The sequence below is a fragment of the Gorilla gorilla genome, chromosome 18 (genome assembly GCF_029281585.2).
Source record: "Gorilla gorilla gorilla isolate KB3781 chromosome 18, NHGRI_mGorGor1-v2.1_pri, whole genome shotgun sequence".
In the NCBI taxonomy this organism is placed as follows: Eukaryota; Metazoa; Chordata; class Mammalia; order Primates; family Hominidae; genus Gorilla; species Gorilla gorilla.
In genome coordinates, this window is record NC_073242.2 from 96938054 (window position 1) to 96953034 (window position 14981).

General features: G+C 47.7%; 2 protein-coding genes across 6 annotated transcripts in view; both read right to left on the reverse strand.

The window, feature by feature from the left end:
- The window catches only part of GFOD2 (Gfo/Idh/MocA-like oxidoreductase domain containing 2), a 53001-nt gene extending 45338 nt beyond the window's left edge, over positions 1–7663 (reverse strand). The window contains exon 1 of the mRNA XM_004057823.5: positions 7493–7663. The gene's annotated coding sequence lies outside the window, so the exon portion shown is untranslated. The remainder of the gene's footprint in view (positions 1–7492) is intronic.
- Positions 7664–7770: 107 nt separating this feature from the next.
- The window catches only part of RANBP10 (RAN binding protein 10), an 88133-nt gene continuing 80922 nt past the window's right edge, over positions 7771–14981 (reverse strand). For 4 of the 5 annotated variants that reach the window (XM_019012096.4, XM_004057834.5, XM_055366189.2 and 1 more), the window contains one exon: positions 11449–14938. In XM_019012096.4, coding sequence (XP_018867641.1) covers positions 14808–14938 — 131 coding nt within the window. In that variant the 3' untranslated portion in view covers positions 11449–14807. Of the gene's footprint in view, positions 7916–11448; positions 14939–14981 lie in introns of those variants that run through there. The other variant, XM_063700304.1, reaches the window with a different exon arrangement.

A 14981-nucleotide genomic window follows, 5' to 3' on the forward strand; every position in this document is an offset into this window, starting at 1 on the left:
ACCATGTTGCCCAGGCTCATCTTGAACTCCTGACCTCAAGTGATCCACCCGCCTCAGCCTCCCAAAGTGCTGGGATTACAGGTGTGAGCCGCTGTGCCCAGTCATGTATAGTCACCTTTCAATTACCCACACACACCTCACACACAAACACACTCGTTAACCAGGTAACCTCATTACCGTTTGGTTCACTGACACCTGGGAAAGGAAACATCAGTGCCACCTAGTAGTCCCTGCCATGATTCTCCCCACTCACACACCAATTTTCATAGAGTGAGAGGGGGTGAAGTCTCTCAGACAATGAGTTTATATCCTCATTTATACCAGCAAAAAACTTTAAGAGGGTTTACTTTTTAAAATATAGACCCATCTCTATTAGGAGTACAAGTACTGTAGTAAATGCAACACGAGTTATCTCAGTACTGTTTGTTTGAAATTTGTGTTGTTCATGTATTGTGATTTAACTTGTTGATGCATGTAAACTGGATGCATTTTGTTGCCACTGCATGTTTGTTTTTTTAGGAGTCTCACTGTGTCGCCCAGGCTGGAGTGCAGTGGCGTAATCTCGGTTCACTGCACCCTCTGCTTCCTGGGTTCAAGCCATTCTCCTGCTTCAGCCTCCAGAGTAGCTGGGATTACAGGCGCACACCACCACCCCTGGCTAATATTTATTTATTTATTATTTATTTTTTGAGACAGTATTGCTCTGTTGCCCAGGCTGGAGTGCAGTGGCATGATCTCGGCTCACTGCAGCCTCTGTCTCCTGGGTTAAAGCAATTCTCCTGCCTCAGCCTCCCAAGCAGCTGGGACTTCAGGCAGGCGCCACCACGCCCAGCTAATTTTTGTATTTTTAGTAGAGATGGGGTTTCACCATATTGGCCAGGCTGGTCTCGAACTCCTCACCTCAGGTGACTGGCCTACCTTAGCCTCCCAAAGTGCTGGGATTACAGGCGTGAGCCACCGTGCGTAGCTGCCACTACATGTTAAATGGTGGCCAATGTTTTTACAAAGAAATTGAACCAAAAAAAATAATAATAAAATACTAAGAAAACTATGGTGTTTTCTTATGTTCTATTTTGGCTACATTTTTACATTTGTTTGGTGTATTTGTAATCATACTGTATGCACAATTTTGTATCCTGAGTTATTTTACTTACTCTTTTGATGCAAGCACTTTTCTTTTTTTTTTTCTTTTTTTGAGACGGAGTCTTGCTATCGCCCAGGCTGGAGTGCAGTGGGGCAATCTTGGCTCACTGCAACCTCTGCCTCCCAGGTTCAAGTGATTTTCCTGCCTCAGCCTCCTGAGTAGCTGGGACTACAGGCGTGCACCACCACACCCAGCTAATTTTTTATATTTTTTATAGAGACAGGGTTTCGCCATCTTGGTCAGGCTGGCCTTGAACTCCTGGCCTCAAGTGATCCGCCCACCTTGGCCTCCGAAAGTACTGGGATTACAGGCGTGAGCCGCCACACTGGCCAGACATAAGCATCTTTCATGTTATCATAAATAGTTTTATGGGTTACATAACAGGTATGTCATTGTGAAAGTGGAAAGACAAATTCAAATTGTTTTTCCTCTGCTTTCACACCACAATAATCAACACAGAAGACCAAATGTGTGGGGGTTTCTCCCCACACACCAAGCAAGCAAGCAATTCTGCAGTCAACACCTGCTGGTGTCCTTCAATTCAATTCTGACACTATCTACCTGGAGAATCGCATCAGATCCCCCAGGTAGAGGGCTCAGTCCCACAGACTTCCCCTTCCCGACTTCCAGTGCCATCAAAAGCCCCAGGTTGTTTCAACTGTGCCTCTGCCTGATAGGCTACAGACTGGAGATCCTATGACTCCCTCCTTCAGATCAACTAATTTGCTAGAGCAGCTCACAGAACTCTGGGAAACACTTACTTATATTTACTGGTTTATTATAAAGAATATTACAAAGGCTAGAGATGAAGAAGGTGCATAGGGCAAGGTATGGGGGAAGGGGCTTGGAGCTTTCACGCCCTCCCTGTGTTTATGGAGGCTTCATTAACTAGGCATGATTGATTAAACCACTGGCCATTGACGATCAACTTAACCTTCAGTCCCACTCTCCTCCCCAGAGGTTGCGGAGTGGGGCTGAAAGTCACAACCCTCTAATCATGCTTTGATGTTTCCTATGACCAGTCCCCATCCTGAAACTACCCAGGAGCTGCCAGCCACCAGTTAACTCATTAGCATACAAAAAACCATCACTCAGGAGATTCCAGGGATTTGGTTGGTGCAAAAGCAACTGCGGTTTTTGCCATTACTTTGCGGCAAAATCTGCAATTGCTTTTGCACCAACCTATTGAAATTGCATGCCAGGAAACAGAGACAGAAAACCAAATATGTATTTCACAATATCACAGCCACTGACCATATGAACTAGCTTTTCATTCTCTGTTACACATTTATGACATTTTCATTTTGCTTCCTGTTATACAGGTTAAGAAATTATGGTCCAGAGGCCAGGCAGGGTCACTCCCAACTGTAATCCCAGCACTTTGGGAGGCTGAGGTGAGCCGATCACTGAGGCCAGGAGTTCAAGACCAGCCTGGCCAACATGACGAAACCCCATCTCTACTAAAAATACAAAAATTAGCCAGGCATGAAGGCGCACACCTGTAATCCCAGCTACTCGGAAGCCTGAGGCACAAGAATCGCTTGAACCCAGAAGTGGACATCGCAGTGAGCCGGGATTGTGCCACTACACTCCAGCCTGGGAGATAGAAACACTGTCTCAAAAAAAAAAAAAAAAAATTACGATCCAGAAATTACACGATTTGCCTAAGGTTATCATCCTAAGTAAAATACAATTATGAAAGTAAATAATAAAGATTTTGAGGTTATAAAGTGATACAGTAAAATCTCAAAGCCAAGTAGAAGTGTTTTGGGTTCTATTTTGGGGTTATCTATTCTCATGAGAAATCGAGAGCTGACAATTTGAGAGTAGCACAGTTATCCCAGGCCAGAAAGGAAGACCACACTAAGTACTCAGTTCCCATTTTTCACAGTCTTTATTCCAAATCCTTGATTATAGAGGACTGATAGAAATCTTTACAGAAGCTCTTGGGAATGACTTAGAAAGGTGGCAGAGAGAGTGAGCTATGTTCCCACGAATTTCAGGACTATCCAGGGTCCCAAAGAGTATATACATTTTATCACTGGCTACCTTGAGAAATGACACCTTGGACAAAAACACTACTTGCAATTCCTTTCTAAGAGCAGGAGCTAGCAAACAAGTGCTTAAGGACAGGGTTCAAGGGTACTAAGTAACGTGGAAATATTCGACTCTTCCTTCTTAATGTTTAATCCATATTTTCTTTTTTTTTTTTTTTTTTTTTGAGATGTACTTTCGCTCTTGTTGCCCAGGCTAGAGTGCAATGGCACGATCTTGGCTTACTGCAACCTCTACCTCCCGAGTTCAAGCAATTCTCCTGCCTCAGCCTCCCTAGTAGCTGGGATTACAGGGACCCACGATCACACCCAGCTAATTTTTTGTATTTTTAGTACAGACGGGGTTTCACTATGTTGGCCAGGCTGGTCTCCAACTCCTGACCTCAGGCGATCCACCTGCCTCAGCCTCCCAAAGTGCTGGGATTACAGGCATGAGCCACCGCGCCTGGCTCTAATCCATATTTTCTAAGTGTTTATTCACATCACCATGAGAGAAACTTTTTTTTTTGTCTTTGAAGACAAGGTACTTTAGTGAGCTCATTCCCAACCCAATGTCTAATTTATAAGGAGGTGTTAGAGTGTAGGGAATTCTTCCTGCTTTCATGTTTTTCTCAGTATCTCTTATCATTCTAACTTTCATGAACCCAAGCTTTTCAAGTATCTTTCATTCTCACTTTTTAAAACACCTGCCATTTAAATTTTCAAGCAATAAGGACTTTTAGACTCCAAATTTCAGTTTGCTTTTAAGTTTGCTAATATAAATCTACTACTTTTGAATGCAAGAAAGATAATGTTCCATTACTATACTGTATATAAGTTCTCAAAAATAGCAAAATCTCCAATTCCATTCTTTCCTAGATGTACTCTAACTCCAATTGTGGATTTGTTCTAGAATTGGACCCCCTGTTATAGAGACCCCCATCTCTACAAAAAACAAACAAACAAACAAACAAAAAACAACAAACTTGTTTTATTAGCTGTCTGTGGTGGCATGCACCTGTGGTCCCAGCTACTCAGGAGGCTGAGGCGGGAGGATCACTTGAGCCCAGGAGTCAGAGGCTGCAGTGAGCTGTGATCACGCCACTGTACTCCAGGCTTGGTGACAGAGCAAGACCCTGTCTCAAAAATGAATAAACATTTACAAATAAATATGCATGAGTGACTTTTCAGGCATCAGAAAGGCACTTTTCCTATTTCTAAGTTAGTGGTCTCTCTGATCCTGTGTTTTCTGAACACCGACCTCTGCATTTCAACTTCTAACATCAGATGACATTGCATCTCCATTCCATTTCTCCTCTTATGGGAAAACTAGAAAATCAGTTCAGTGAAAGTAGCTTCTGTTAGCATTGCTGGTTTATCTGGTAGGGTTTCCTCATGGTTGGCCTGTCAAACACTGTTGATTACTTTATTACAGGCCAGATATGATAACTGCCCTCAGCTGCTCCAGAAAATGGCATAGAAGTTAAGTAATTATTTGTCAAAGGTTTCACTGTCATAGCAACCAGGGCTTTTGAGAGTCCTCTGTAAGTCTACCTTTCTCTGAAAACAAGTGTTTTTCTGATTGGAGTTCAGAAAACGCACACAAATCCACAGGGCACACCACAGCCGTATTTAAGCAGTACCCTCTCCAAAAGCTCATTCAAAGTATTTGTGCCTACGTTCAAAACACCCTCCCACACTCCATCCAGTTCCACAGGTGGCAACTGCTCCCTTCCATTTTACCTTGACTTGATTTTGGCCTACTTGTCTTACCTTCCTCTGGGTCAACCTGAAAGTAATGAAGGTTTCTGCACAGAACACAATGATTTTCATGAAGCCTTTCTGACAGAATTTGGTTAACAGTACTGATTTTCCCCAGAGGTTACATTTGCTTTTGATAATGCCCCATTATAACTCCTGAGGTATTTATACAAAATAACCCCACAGGTGCAAGAAAAGTCGGTAAAAAGCACAGTCACAATACCCATAGTTATGGTATGATGCTGAATTATGAAGCCAAGACAAAGTTTTCTTCTTCTTTTTTTTTTTTTGAAACAGAGTTTAGCTCTTGTCGTCCAGGCTGGAGTGCAATGGCGTGATCTCGACTCACTGCAAATTTTGCCTCCCAGGTTCAAGCGATTCTCCTGCCTCAGCCTCCCAAGTAGCTGGGATTACAGGCGTGCACCAACATGCCCCGATAATTTTGTATTTTTAGTAGAGACGGGGTTTCATTATGTTGGTGAGGCTGGTCTCAAACTCCTGACCTCAGGTGATCCACCCACCTTGGTCTCTCAAAATGCTAGGACTACAGGCATGAGCTACTGCGCCCGGCCCAAAGCTTTCTTCTTTAAACTGATTTCACCTGTTAACATTATTATACTTCCAATGTATCTTCTTATAAGGGCAAGGGGAAAAACCTGCTGCAAAGTCAAATGTAAATAGAAAATTAGTTTTTATCAAGCTAGTGACAAACTGACTTCGATGATTAGAATCAGGGACCATCTTTTAAAAATCACATAGTTCTAATTTTAAGTTTTGGGTCAGAGGAGGCTTTTTAAAAAATTGCTAGTTCTACTACCAATGTGTTCTAGTATTACTATAGAAATCAGATAGCAATTGCCCTAGCAAGTAAAAATAATAATGAGGGCTGGGTGTGGTGGCTCACATCTGTAATCCCAGCACTTTGGGAGGCCAAGGCAGGCAGATCATCTGAGGTCAGGAGTTCGAGACCAGCCTGGCCAACATGGTGAAACCCCTTCTCTACTAAACATACAAAAATTAGCTGGGCGTGGTGGTACATGCCTGTAGTCCCAGCTACTCAGGAGGTTGAGGCCAGAGAATCGCTTGAACCTGGGAGGCGGAGATTGCAGTGAGCCGAGATCACACCACTGCACTCCAGTCTGGGTGACAGAGTGAGACTCCGTCTCGATAGATAGATAGATAGATAGATAGATAGATAGATAGAGAATTAGACCCAGACCAATGATTATTCCATGGCAAAGTGGGAAAACCAGGTGGTAAGAGAAAACCTCTCACAACAGAATCTTTATCTGTGAAATAAGGATTCGACCAACAGAAGCGTCTGTTGAAAATTTCCTCTCTTGGTCCAGGCAGGTTCTCTAAACTCCCTATCCCAAAGCAGTTAATTTTTTCACGTTTTCTGTAAAATGGATGGCCTTAAAACTCTTTTGTTCTCTAGTGTAGCTTTCCAGAAGGAAATAAGTTTCCTTATCAAGAATGAATCTAGCTTCCCCGACTCAAAAACAACCATCTTCTCTATATTGCTCCATATCACAATAAATTTAAGTGCCTTCCTTTTCTAAATTAAATGCTGTTCCCTTCAACTTAAGGGCCACACACTAAGGGCTATTCCTTTAGAGGCTTTTGGGCCCCATAGATCACAAAGGTGGTGCCCTGCCCTAGTTCTTTCTGGACATTTAAAAGGACATCCACTTTCTTGCCCTCAGGATAACATTCTGGGAACAATGAACATAAATTTTAAGACAGTTAAATGAGCTTCCCTGATGCCTATCCAATACAGCTTTCAACTCTTCTATCCTGCCTTGTTCTTTAGATCGTGCTGCAGTCTGGAGGGTAAACTCTTCACACAACCATTCCCAAGCCCTCATGTCCCTGTCCACTCTTCCTCCCTCACCTTTTAAGTGTGATAGGGCCTTGATGGGAAGACCTCACTTCACCTTTTGTCTCAAGTCCATCTGCTTCCTTCCAGAGCTACAAATACAAAGGTAGGCCAGGGCCATTGAGACGTGGCCATAGGGCACATGGGAGCTGCCAGAGCCACTCGCACCTTCTGGGGTGTCCCTTCTTCCACCTGTCAACTGAACACCCGTTTCTTAAAGATTTATCCCCAAAAGTCCCATCTCATTCTGAAAGGGGACGAACCAGCTACCCCACGAGCCCTTTGTCTGAAGCTTCTACACCTCACACATCCTCATCCACAAAGCGTCCATCCTCACACAGTCAGGAGGTCCGCTCGGCACAGGGCGGGGGAGACTAGGTTTTTGCATCTGGTAAAAGGATGGGTTATGTCTCAGGTTCTTCCAGGATCCCAAATCCTATAATTCTACCACCAAGCCTGCGGGTCCTATTTCTGCGGTGGAAAGGGCGAATCCCAAGGCGACCCTCCACTCCACGCGCCTGCAGGCAGTTGGAACAAGCCCCCTCCAACCCCGGCTCTGCGGGTCCACGCCTCCAACCTCCGGCGCCGGGCCGCGGAGAAGGCCCTGTCGGCGCCCGCTCCCGGCCGCGCCATGCCCTCTTTCGCCCTCACCCGCCACCGGTGGCCGCCTCTCACCTGGCACGCTGGCATCGCCCACTCCGCGCTGCACTGGAAACCATGGGTCCGGCGGGGTCTCGGCGGCCACCCATCCGCCTTAAGGAAGGCTGGCGGGGATGCGCGGGCCCGGGAGTCCAGGGCGCCGCCACCGGGAACGCGCCGCCTGGTTTCTAAGGAACGGGGGGCTCTGGAAAGGGAGGGGCGGGACGGCGGGAGGACTGCGCATGGTCCATAACGGGGATGGGCCTGCTCTGGGAGGGGCCGTAGCCGGGAGCTGCGCATGGTCGCTCGTTGGGGGCGGAGCTTAAGCAGCCTGGCTAGGAGGCTCAGGTTATTCATTTCCGGCGGCGGAGGCGGCAGTTTCCTAAGCTTGGCTTCTCTCCGGTCCGCTGACCGGCGTCAGGGACCAGGTTTTGGGAGCTGTGGTTAGCCTCGGTTGTCCTGGAATGAAAGACGGTTTCGTGTTAGACAAGGACATATCTGCAGAAGGCCAGTTCTCTCGAACTCGTCGGACTTCCTGGCTCCCTGACCCCCAGTGACTCGTTTTTCCGTTTTCTCAGGTGCCTGTCTGGGCTCCTCTTCCTCTGGATGTTTTTTGATTGTTCCTTAAATATCAGTGCTCTTCAAGACTGTGACCTCAGTCCCCTTGGCCTCTTTACTGAAGCCTATGCCCCACCAAAGTAAATAGCAAACTATCCGCTAGAGTAAGGAAGCCGGTAGACCTTAGAATAAAACTGCCTGTGTAGGAAATGTGATTGGGGTTTCTATCTGCATGGGGAGCCCCCGTCCCTGCTTGTCTGACCCTCCTGCTGAGTATCAAGATCCCCACTCAGCTGGCATTAGGATGATTTCCCAGCCATCATTCCAGAGCAGCCTGTGGTGACAGAATATGTCAGCTGACCTAAGCGTGAGGCAGTTCCTACTGAGATATGCTAACTAGCAGCAGAGCTATCCCTGCTTTGAGCGGAGACAGGACTCCTACCACCTCTGTGAGGAGCATGGAAGGCTTCCAAAGTGATGAGAAGTTGTAACCCCTAAACCCCCCCTCTTCTGATGGGATTTTATCCTTTCTCTCCTGGATCCTCTAGAGCCAGGCAGAAGGAAGAGTCAAAATGTGCCTGTTTGATCTGTTTCTTAGTCATTGTTCGGAGTTCCACTCTTCTTGAGTAGGATTTCTCAACAGTGGCACTATTGACATTTTGGACCTGATAATTCTTTGTTGGGCAGGGGTAGGGGGAGCTGTCTGCATTGTAGGATGTTTGGCAGCATCCCTGGCTCTACCCAGTAGATGCCAGTAGCACCCCAAGCCCAGTTGTGACTACCAAAAATATCTCCAGACATTGCCAAGTGTCTCCCTGGGAGCAAAATCATTCCCAGTTGAGAACCACTAGTCTAGGGTAAAATGAGCCTACTCTGGCTTTACGTATATAGAACCAGGACTTTATGCTTAATCTAAAACCCATATTTTCCCCTTTATGCTACCTCTTCCCTAAGAGCATTCTATAGAGTAATAGTCCTGTAAGATTCTGCTGAGTGACACAGTCTGTAGTAACTTAAGTTTGGAAAGTGCAGGGTTAAGCAACACATTTTAACACAGGATTATGAGCTTTTAATTAGCTGGTGGCGATCACTGTGAACATCCACAAGACAGTTTTCCTAATTTACTGGACCACCTCCCAATTCCAGTGACTTTTTTACTGGCAAACCTCCCCTAATTTACTGGCAAACCTCCTCCTAATTTACTGGCAAACCTCCCAATTCCAGTGACTTTTAGCCACTACCTGCCCCCTTCTGTTCTGTGTTATTTTGTGGTACTATTATCCATCCCATCACCCCCAACCAAAGTCTGCATTTGCCTTGTCTCTTGCTTCTCCTGTTTCCCTCACATTCAGTTATTCATCTTGTACCTCCAATTCTCTCCTAAATCTTTCTCAAACCTGCCCTCTCTGCAGCCTCCTACCTGGGTTCTTTTGCTCCAATTTGTCTCCAGTACCACCTCCAGGTGGACACCAGCATGATCTACCATATCCCTCCTCTGCATAAAACCCTGGTGCCTTGGGGACAGGGGAGGCAGGAGTGGGCCAGTCACACCACTGGGCATCCTCATGGAGGAAGGATGCTCATGTGTACTGTGTGTATCCCTGTGTGCCAAACACTGCTGTATATCTGCCATAATCCTCTACCTCCATGGGGCAGAAGGATTTACCATGTTTTAAGGATGGGGAAACAGTCTCGGAGAAAGAGGTTAACTTTCCATGTTAACACAGTAAACGGTGCGAGGATTTCGAAACAAGCTCTTGCTCCTCAGGCAAGAGACAGGAAGCTAATTTCAATACCCGTCAGGCTGGGTGCCGTGGCTTACGCCTGTAATCGTAGTACTTTGGGAGGCCAAGGCAGGAGGATTGCTTGAGACCAGGAGTTCGAGACCAGCCTGGCCAACATGGTGAAACTTCTCTATAAAATATACAAAACTTAGCCAGGCATGGTGACACCTACCTGTAGTTTTAGCAACTTGGGAGGCTGAGGTGGGAGGATCACTTGAGCCTGGGAGGTTGAGGTAGCAGTGAGCCATAATCATGCTACTGCACTCCAGCCTGGGAGAGAGAGCAAGACTTTGTCTCAAAAAACAAAAAAAAACAAAAACAAAAAAAACAAAAAAACCCCAAAAACAAACTCTCAAAAGAGGTACCCCCAGAAAACTTTCTGACTGTGCAGTATTTGAGGCGAGCATATTTGGAATTTTATTTTATTTTTTTATTTTTTTAGGCAGGGCCTTGCTCTGTCATCCAGGCTGGAGTGCAGTGGCACAATCATGGCTCACTGCAACCTCAACCAGCCAGGCTCAAGCAATCCTCCAGCCTCAGCCTCCTGAGAAGCTGGGACCACAGGCAGACACCAACATGTCCAGCTAATTTTTTCTATTTTTTGTAGAGACAGGGTCTATGTTGCCCAGATTGGCCTCGAATTCCTGGGGTCAAGCGATCCTCTTGCCTTGGCCTCCCAAAGTGCTGGGATTACAGGCGTGAGCCAATGCACCTGGCCCTGGAATGTTTTTGTTGTTGTTGTTGTTGTTTTTGAGATGGAGTTTCACTCGTCACCCAGGTTGGAGTACAATGGTGCGATCTTGGCTCACTGAAATCTCTGCCTCCCAGGTTCAAGCGATTCTCCTGCCTCAGCCTCCCTAGTAGCTGGGATTACAGGCGCCCGCCACCACGCCTGGCTAATTTTTGTACTTTTAGTAGAGACGGGGTTTCACCATGTTGGGTAGGCTGGTCTCAGACTCCTGACCTCAGGTGATCTGCCCGCCTTGGCCTCCCAAAGTGCTGGGATTACAGGGTGAGCCACTGCACCTGGCTCTGAAATGTATTCTTAATACCTTATTTTTGTGGGGAAAAGTTACTGTGGCCCACCTTTATTTAGTTGAATTTTTTTTTTTTTTTTTTTTGAGACAGGGTCTCACTCTGTCACCCAGACTGGAGTGCAGTGGTATGATCTCAACTCACTGCAGCCTTGACCTCCTGGGCTCGAGTGATCCTCCCACCTCAGCCTCCTGAATAGCTGGGACCACAGGAATGCGCCCCCATGCCCAGCTAATTTTTGTATTTTTTGTAGAGACGGGGTTTTGCCATGTTGCCCAGGCTGTTCTCGAACTCCTGAGCTCAAGGGATCCACCTGCCTCAGCCTCCCAACGTGCTGAGATTATAGGCGTGAGCCACTGTGCCCAGGCTCTTTAGTTGAATTTGCTACTTTTTCCTTGTCTAAGAAGAAAGCCGTTTCAAGAGAGAACTGAGGTTTAAGTACCTGTCCTCTTTGGGGTCTTACAAATACACAGTTTCAAAGGTCCTTGAAGAAGGCACCTGAGGAGGGCCTGGGCACTTGAGAGGCTGGGAAGGGCCCAAATCCTTTAGGACAGGATGTGTCACAGAAGGGGTGCCAACCTCAATAAGACTCAAAACAGAGACCAGACACACGACTGCTCATGGATGTGTATTTTAATAAAAATAATTCTGTCAAAATACAACAGGAGTTTTTTTTTTTATCTCTCAAGTACAATTTTAATAAGATGTTCTGTGTTAGAGTTCTCTCTCCATCCTCCCACACCCACAAGTTTCATGCTAATGCCAAGTATCAACTCTTGAGGACAAAGGCAAAACCAGTGTGCACAATGTGGAGGATGTCTGTTTCAGCTGTAGTTACTAATGCAGGAAAACCCAATGCAAAGAGGAAAATGCCTGAGGCAGCCAGAGGCCACAATCTGGCCACAGGTCTGGGTGCATGAGACTGGCAGTCTAGTAGGGCTTCGCTGCCTGGCTGCCACATGGGTGCATACCTGAGTTGTGAGCAACCAAAGGAACTTTCAGCTCTGACAATTCTCTGCCTCATCTTCTTTGTGCTTGCTTAAGGAGTGGGAAGGCGCTAGGTGGCCAGGCAGTCCCCACTTCTGTCTCGTGGTGTCCATTTTGATGGCCTGCACCCAGCCACAGACCCATGAGGATGGGGATGGGGGTTCTGGCTTGCTATGAGTGCCAGTTTTTGCTCTGGAAGGAGTGACCATTTGGTGCCGCAAGGGGAAAGTGAGTAGGGAAGGCTGCTCCCCAGGGCCGGACAAACCAAGAAAGCCAGGTCTTCCTCCTGCCTCCATGGGTCAGGTCCAGCCCTTCACCAGGGCTCCCCCAGGTGCCTTTCCCACTCTAGGCTCCTGGAAGCAGACTGGTAGGACTGGATGTGCATAAGGGGCACCTCTGGCTGGCAGGCAGGCAGGCCTGGACTCTCAGCAAGAGAGTGGGCTCAAGCAGCTTGGTTTTGGCCCTCTCCACAGCTTGTGGGGCAAAGGCTTATGTCCCAAAGGTGAGCTGCCCAACTGGGACAGAGAGCCCCTCTGGAGAGGAACAGAGTAAACAACTTGGACTCAGCTGAAACAGTGAGATAAGGCACAGAAAATGGGGAGGTGGCCATGGGTACCAAGTGCAAGCCAGGCAGACACCCAACCCCATGCAGCACACAGCTGTCCCGAGCCCTCCTGGGCCCTCTCAGCCACTCCACAACCTAAGCTCAGGCACCCATCCTCATCCCTGACACACCCCTGAAGGTAGCAGCTTCTCAGATACTGCTGGAGGGCACATCAGCCTGACCCCTCATGGGGTTTATCTGCCATTCGGTTTCAGGACTAAATAGTGTTGCCCAACCCACAGGGATAAGGGATAGTCCCGGCTCTGCTACTAATTTGCTATGTGACTTTAGCCAAGTCACTTAATCTCCTGGGCCTGTTTCCTTATTTGTAGCAAGAGAGGAATGGGGGAGATGTTCACTGAACCCCATTCCAGCTGCAAAAGCCTGTGGTTTTAATCCAATCCTGCTAGGCTATGATCATTTAAACAGCCTGATGTCTCCAACTTCTGGGTTTGGGAGCTAGGTAGCCCCAGGCTGTCACAAGAGATGAATTTCCTTTACAGACAGGACGCCTCCTAACAGGCCATGGTCTATGGGTCTGCCAGCCCCAAGGACCAAGAAAAAGCAGCAGCTATAGGATCATTTCCCAAGGCAGAATTCTGAGAGCACAGGGCCCAGGGCCCTGGCCCCATCACCAGCAGTTGGTCCAATTCAATCATTTTTCTTGTTGCCCAGCTGTGGGCCCAGTGAGGCCTGGTGAGCAATGGGTATCTCAGGCCACACCAACCATTCCCATGTCCACCAATATGGAGCAGGAGCTTGCACAGCCCGGATTCAGGCAGGGACTGAAAGTTCAACTTCCGGCCTTGCCATGGCTGACCCTACTCTTTGCATGGGCGGCTTGTGCACTCCCCTCACAATGTGAAGCACATATGGAAATTCCAGCCGTCCTGGTGCTCCTCTGTGTAGACTTCCTCCCTTTCCTCCTCCAGGGCAGCCAGTCCTCTCCACAGGTGGGCCACCCCAAGTCCTGGCAACCATCTCAGTCTTTCCTTTCCTGATTCCCCAATGGTAGCGGGACCACTTTTACTCTGCCAGCTGTAAGGATCTATCTGAAACAGCTGGTGGGACATGTGTAAAGCTGATGGAGTCCCATTCTCTGGCCAGCAAATACTCCCAACAGTCTTTCCTAAGAGTGGCTAGGGCCCAGCTGCAGGGAGCTGTCTGGCACAGTGGCAGTGAAGTCTGGCCTAGGGGACCAAGGATTCCATCCACTCCCTGGAGTAGCAGCCCAAGAACCTGCCTCCACAAGGTACTGGTTTCTCAACAGAAAGCATCCATTCTCTCAGAGCTGTGCAGAGATGGTGAAGATCCAGGCAGGAAGAAAGCAGCCCCTGTACTCAAGGGACTCTGTCCTGGGAATGGAGTCTTCTTTCCGGCAGCCTGACACACAGAAGCTCTCAGGACGAAGGCAGGTAGTTTCCAGGCAATCAATTTAGAGTAAATGTATTATTTGGCCATCTTAACAACAAGGGAAGATAGGGTATTGAAAAGGGAGGAAAGGGGAGCAAGGCAGGCAGTGGGAGGTGGGGTAGAGTGGTAGATAGTGTGCTGGCCAAGGACCCTCTACCTCTGCTGTGTGGCCCTGGGCCAAGTTATCACTTCTCTGGACCCTTGGCCCTGTAGTTCTCTGCTCTGTCCAGCTCTCAGGGGCCTAGGGATCCACAGTTCTTGGGGTGCTATAAACCAATGTAACCATGCCCACTAAGTGGCCCACCAAACCTATTTGGGTTTTCTAGGCTGCAGCTCGGCCTGTGACTCAAAAAAGGGGGAGCAAAAAATAAATCACTTGGCTGAGGTGACAGAGATTCTTCTTTTTTAGTGAGTTGGACTCAAAGAAAACATGGTGCCTGGACAGCCTCACCCAAGAGGCGCTGGACCACTAATGCTACGATAAATACTGTCTTTTTTTTTTTAATATATATATTTTTATATATATATATATAATCTCATTTGTTTTTTACTTATGAAAATAATAAGCTATCACCAACTTGGATAGGCTTCATCACTAAATTAGCAGAAACCAGCTCAGCACAAACTCTCCAGAGATAAATACTGGTGGCTCAGTCAGGAGAAAAAAATTTAAAAACCCCAACCCCTCCTCAAAACAAAACCCCCCTTTCAAAATAGAAGGCTCTACATGAGAGTAACCAGCCAATACTGTGTCACAGGCCACTGCACGTGAAGGGGAGAGAGAGAGACTGAGGGGGGTGGTGGGCAGAGAAAGGAAGGAAGGAAGCAAAGGGAGAGGGGGAAAGGCCAGGCAGGAGGAGTGGACTCTGTCCATGGTTTCCCGGTCCCTGCACCAGTTGCCTATGGAGGGCAGGGCAGCTCCAGCCCTGGGGCCAGTGGAGGGCCAGCCAGAGCCAGCCAGCACGGTCAGCTAGTGCAAGTAGTCATCAACTCTGGCAAAGGAGCAAGAACCCAGGCCTGCTCGGGCCATGAGCCGGAGACACTCAGATGCCTGGCCCAGGGCGAGCATCAGAGGGGGCTGCTTTGGCAGGTTCTGGGACTCTGTGGAGGAAAGACAAGGCCTGGTCACTGGCCTGCCCAGGGC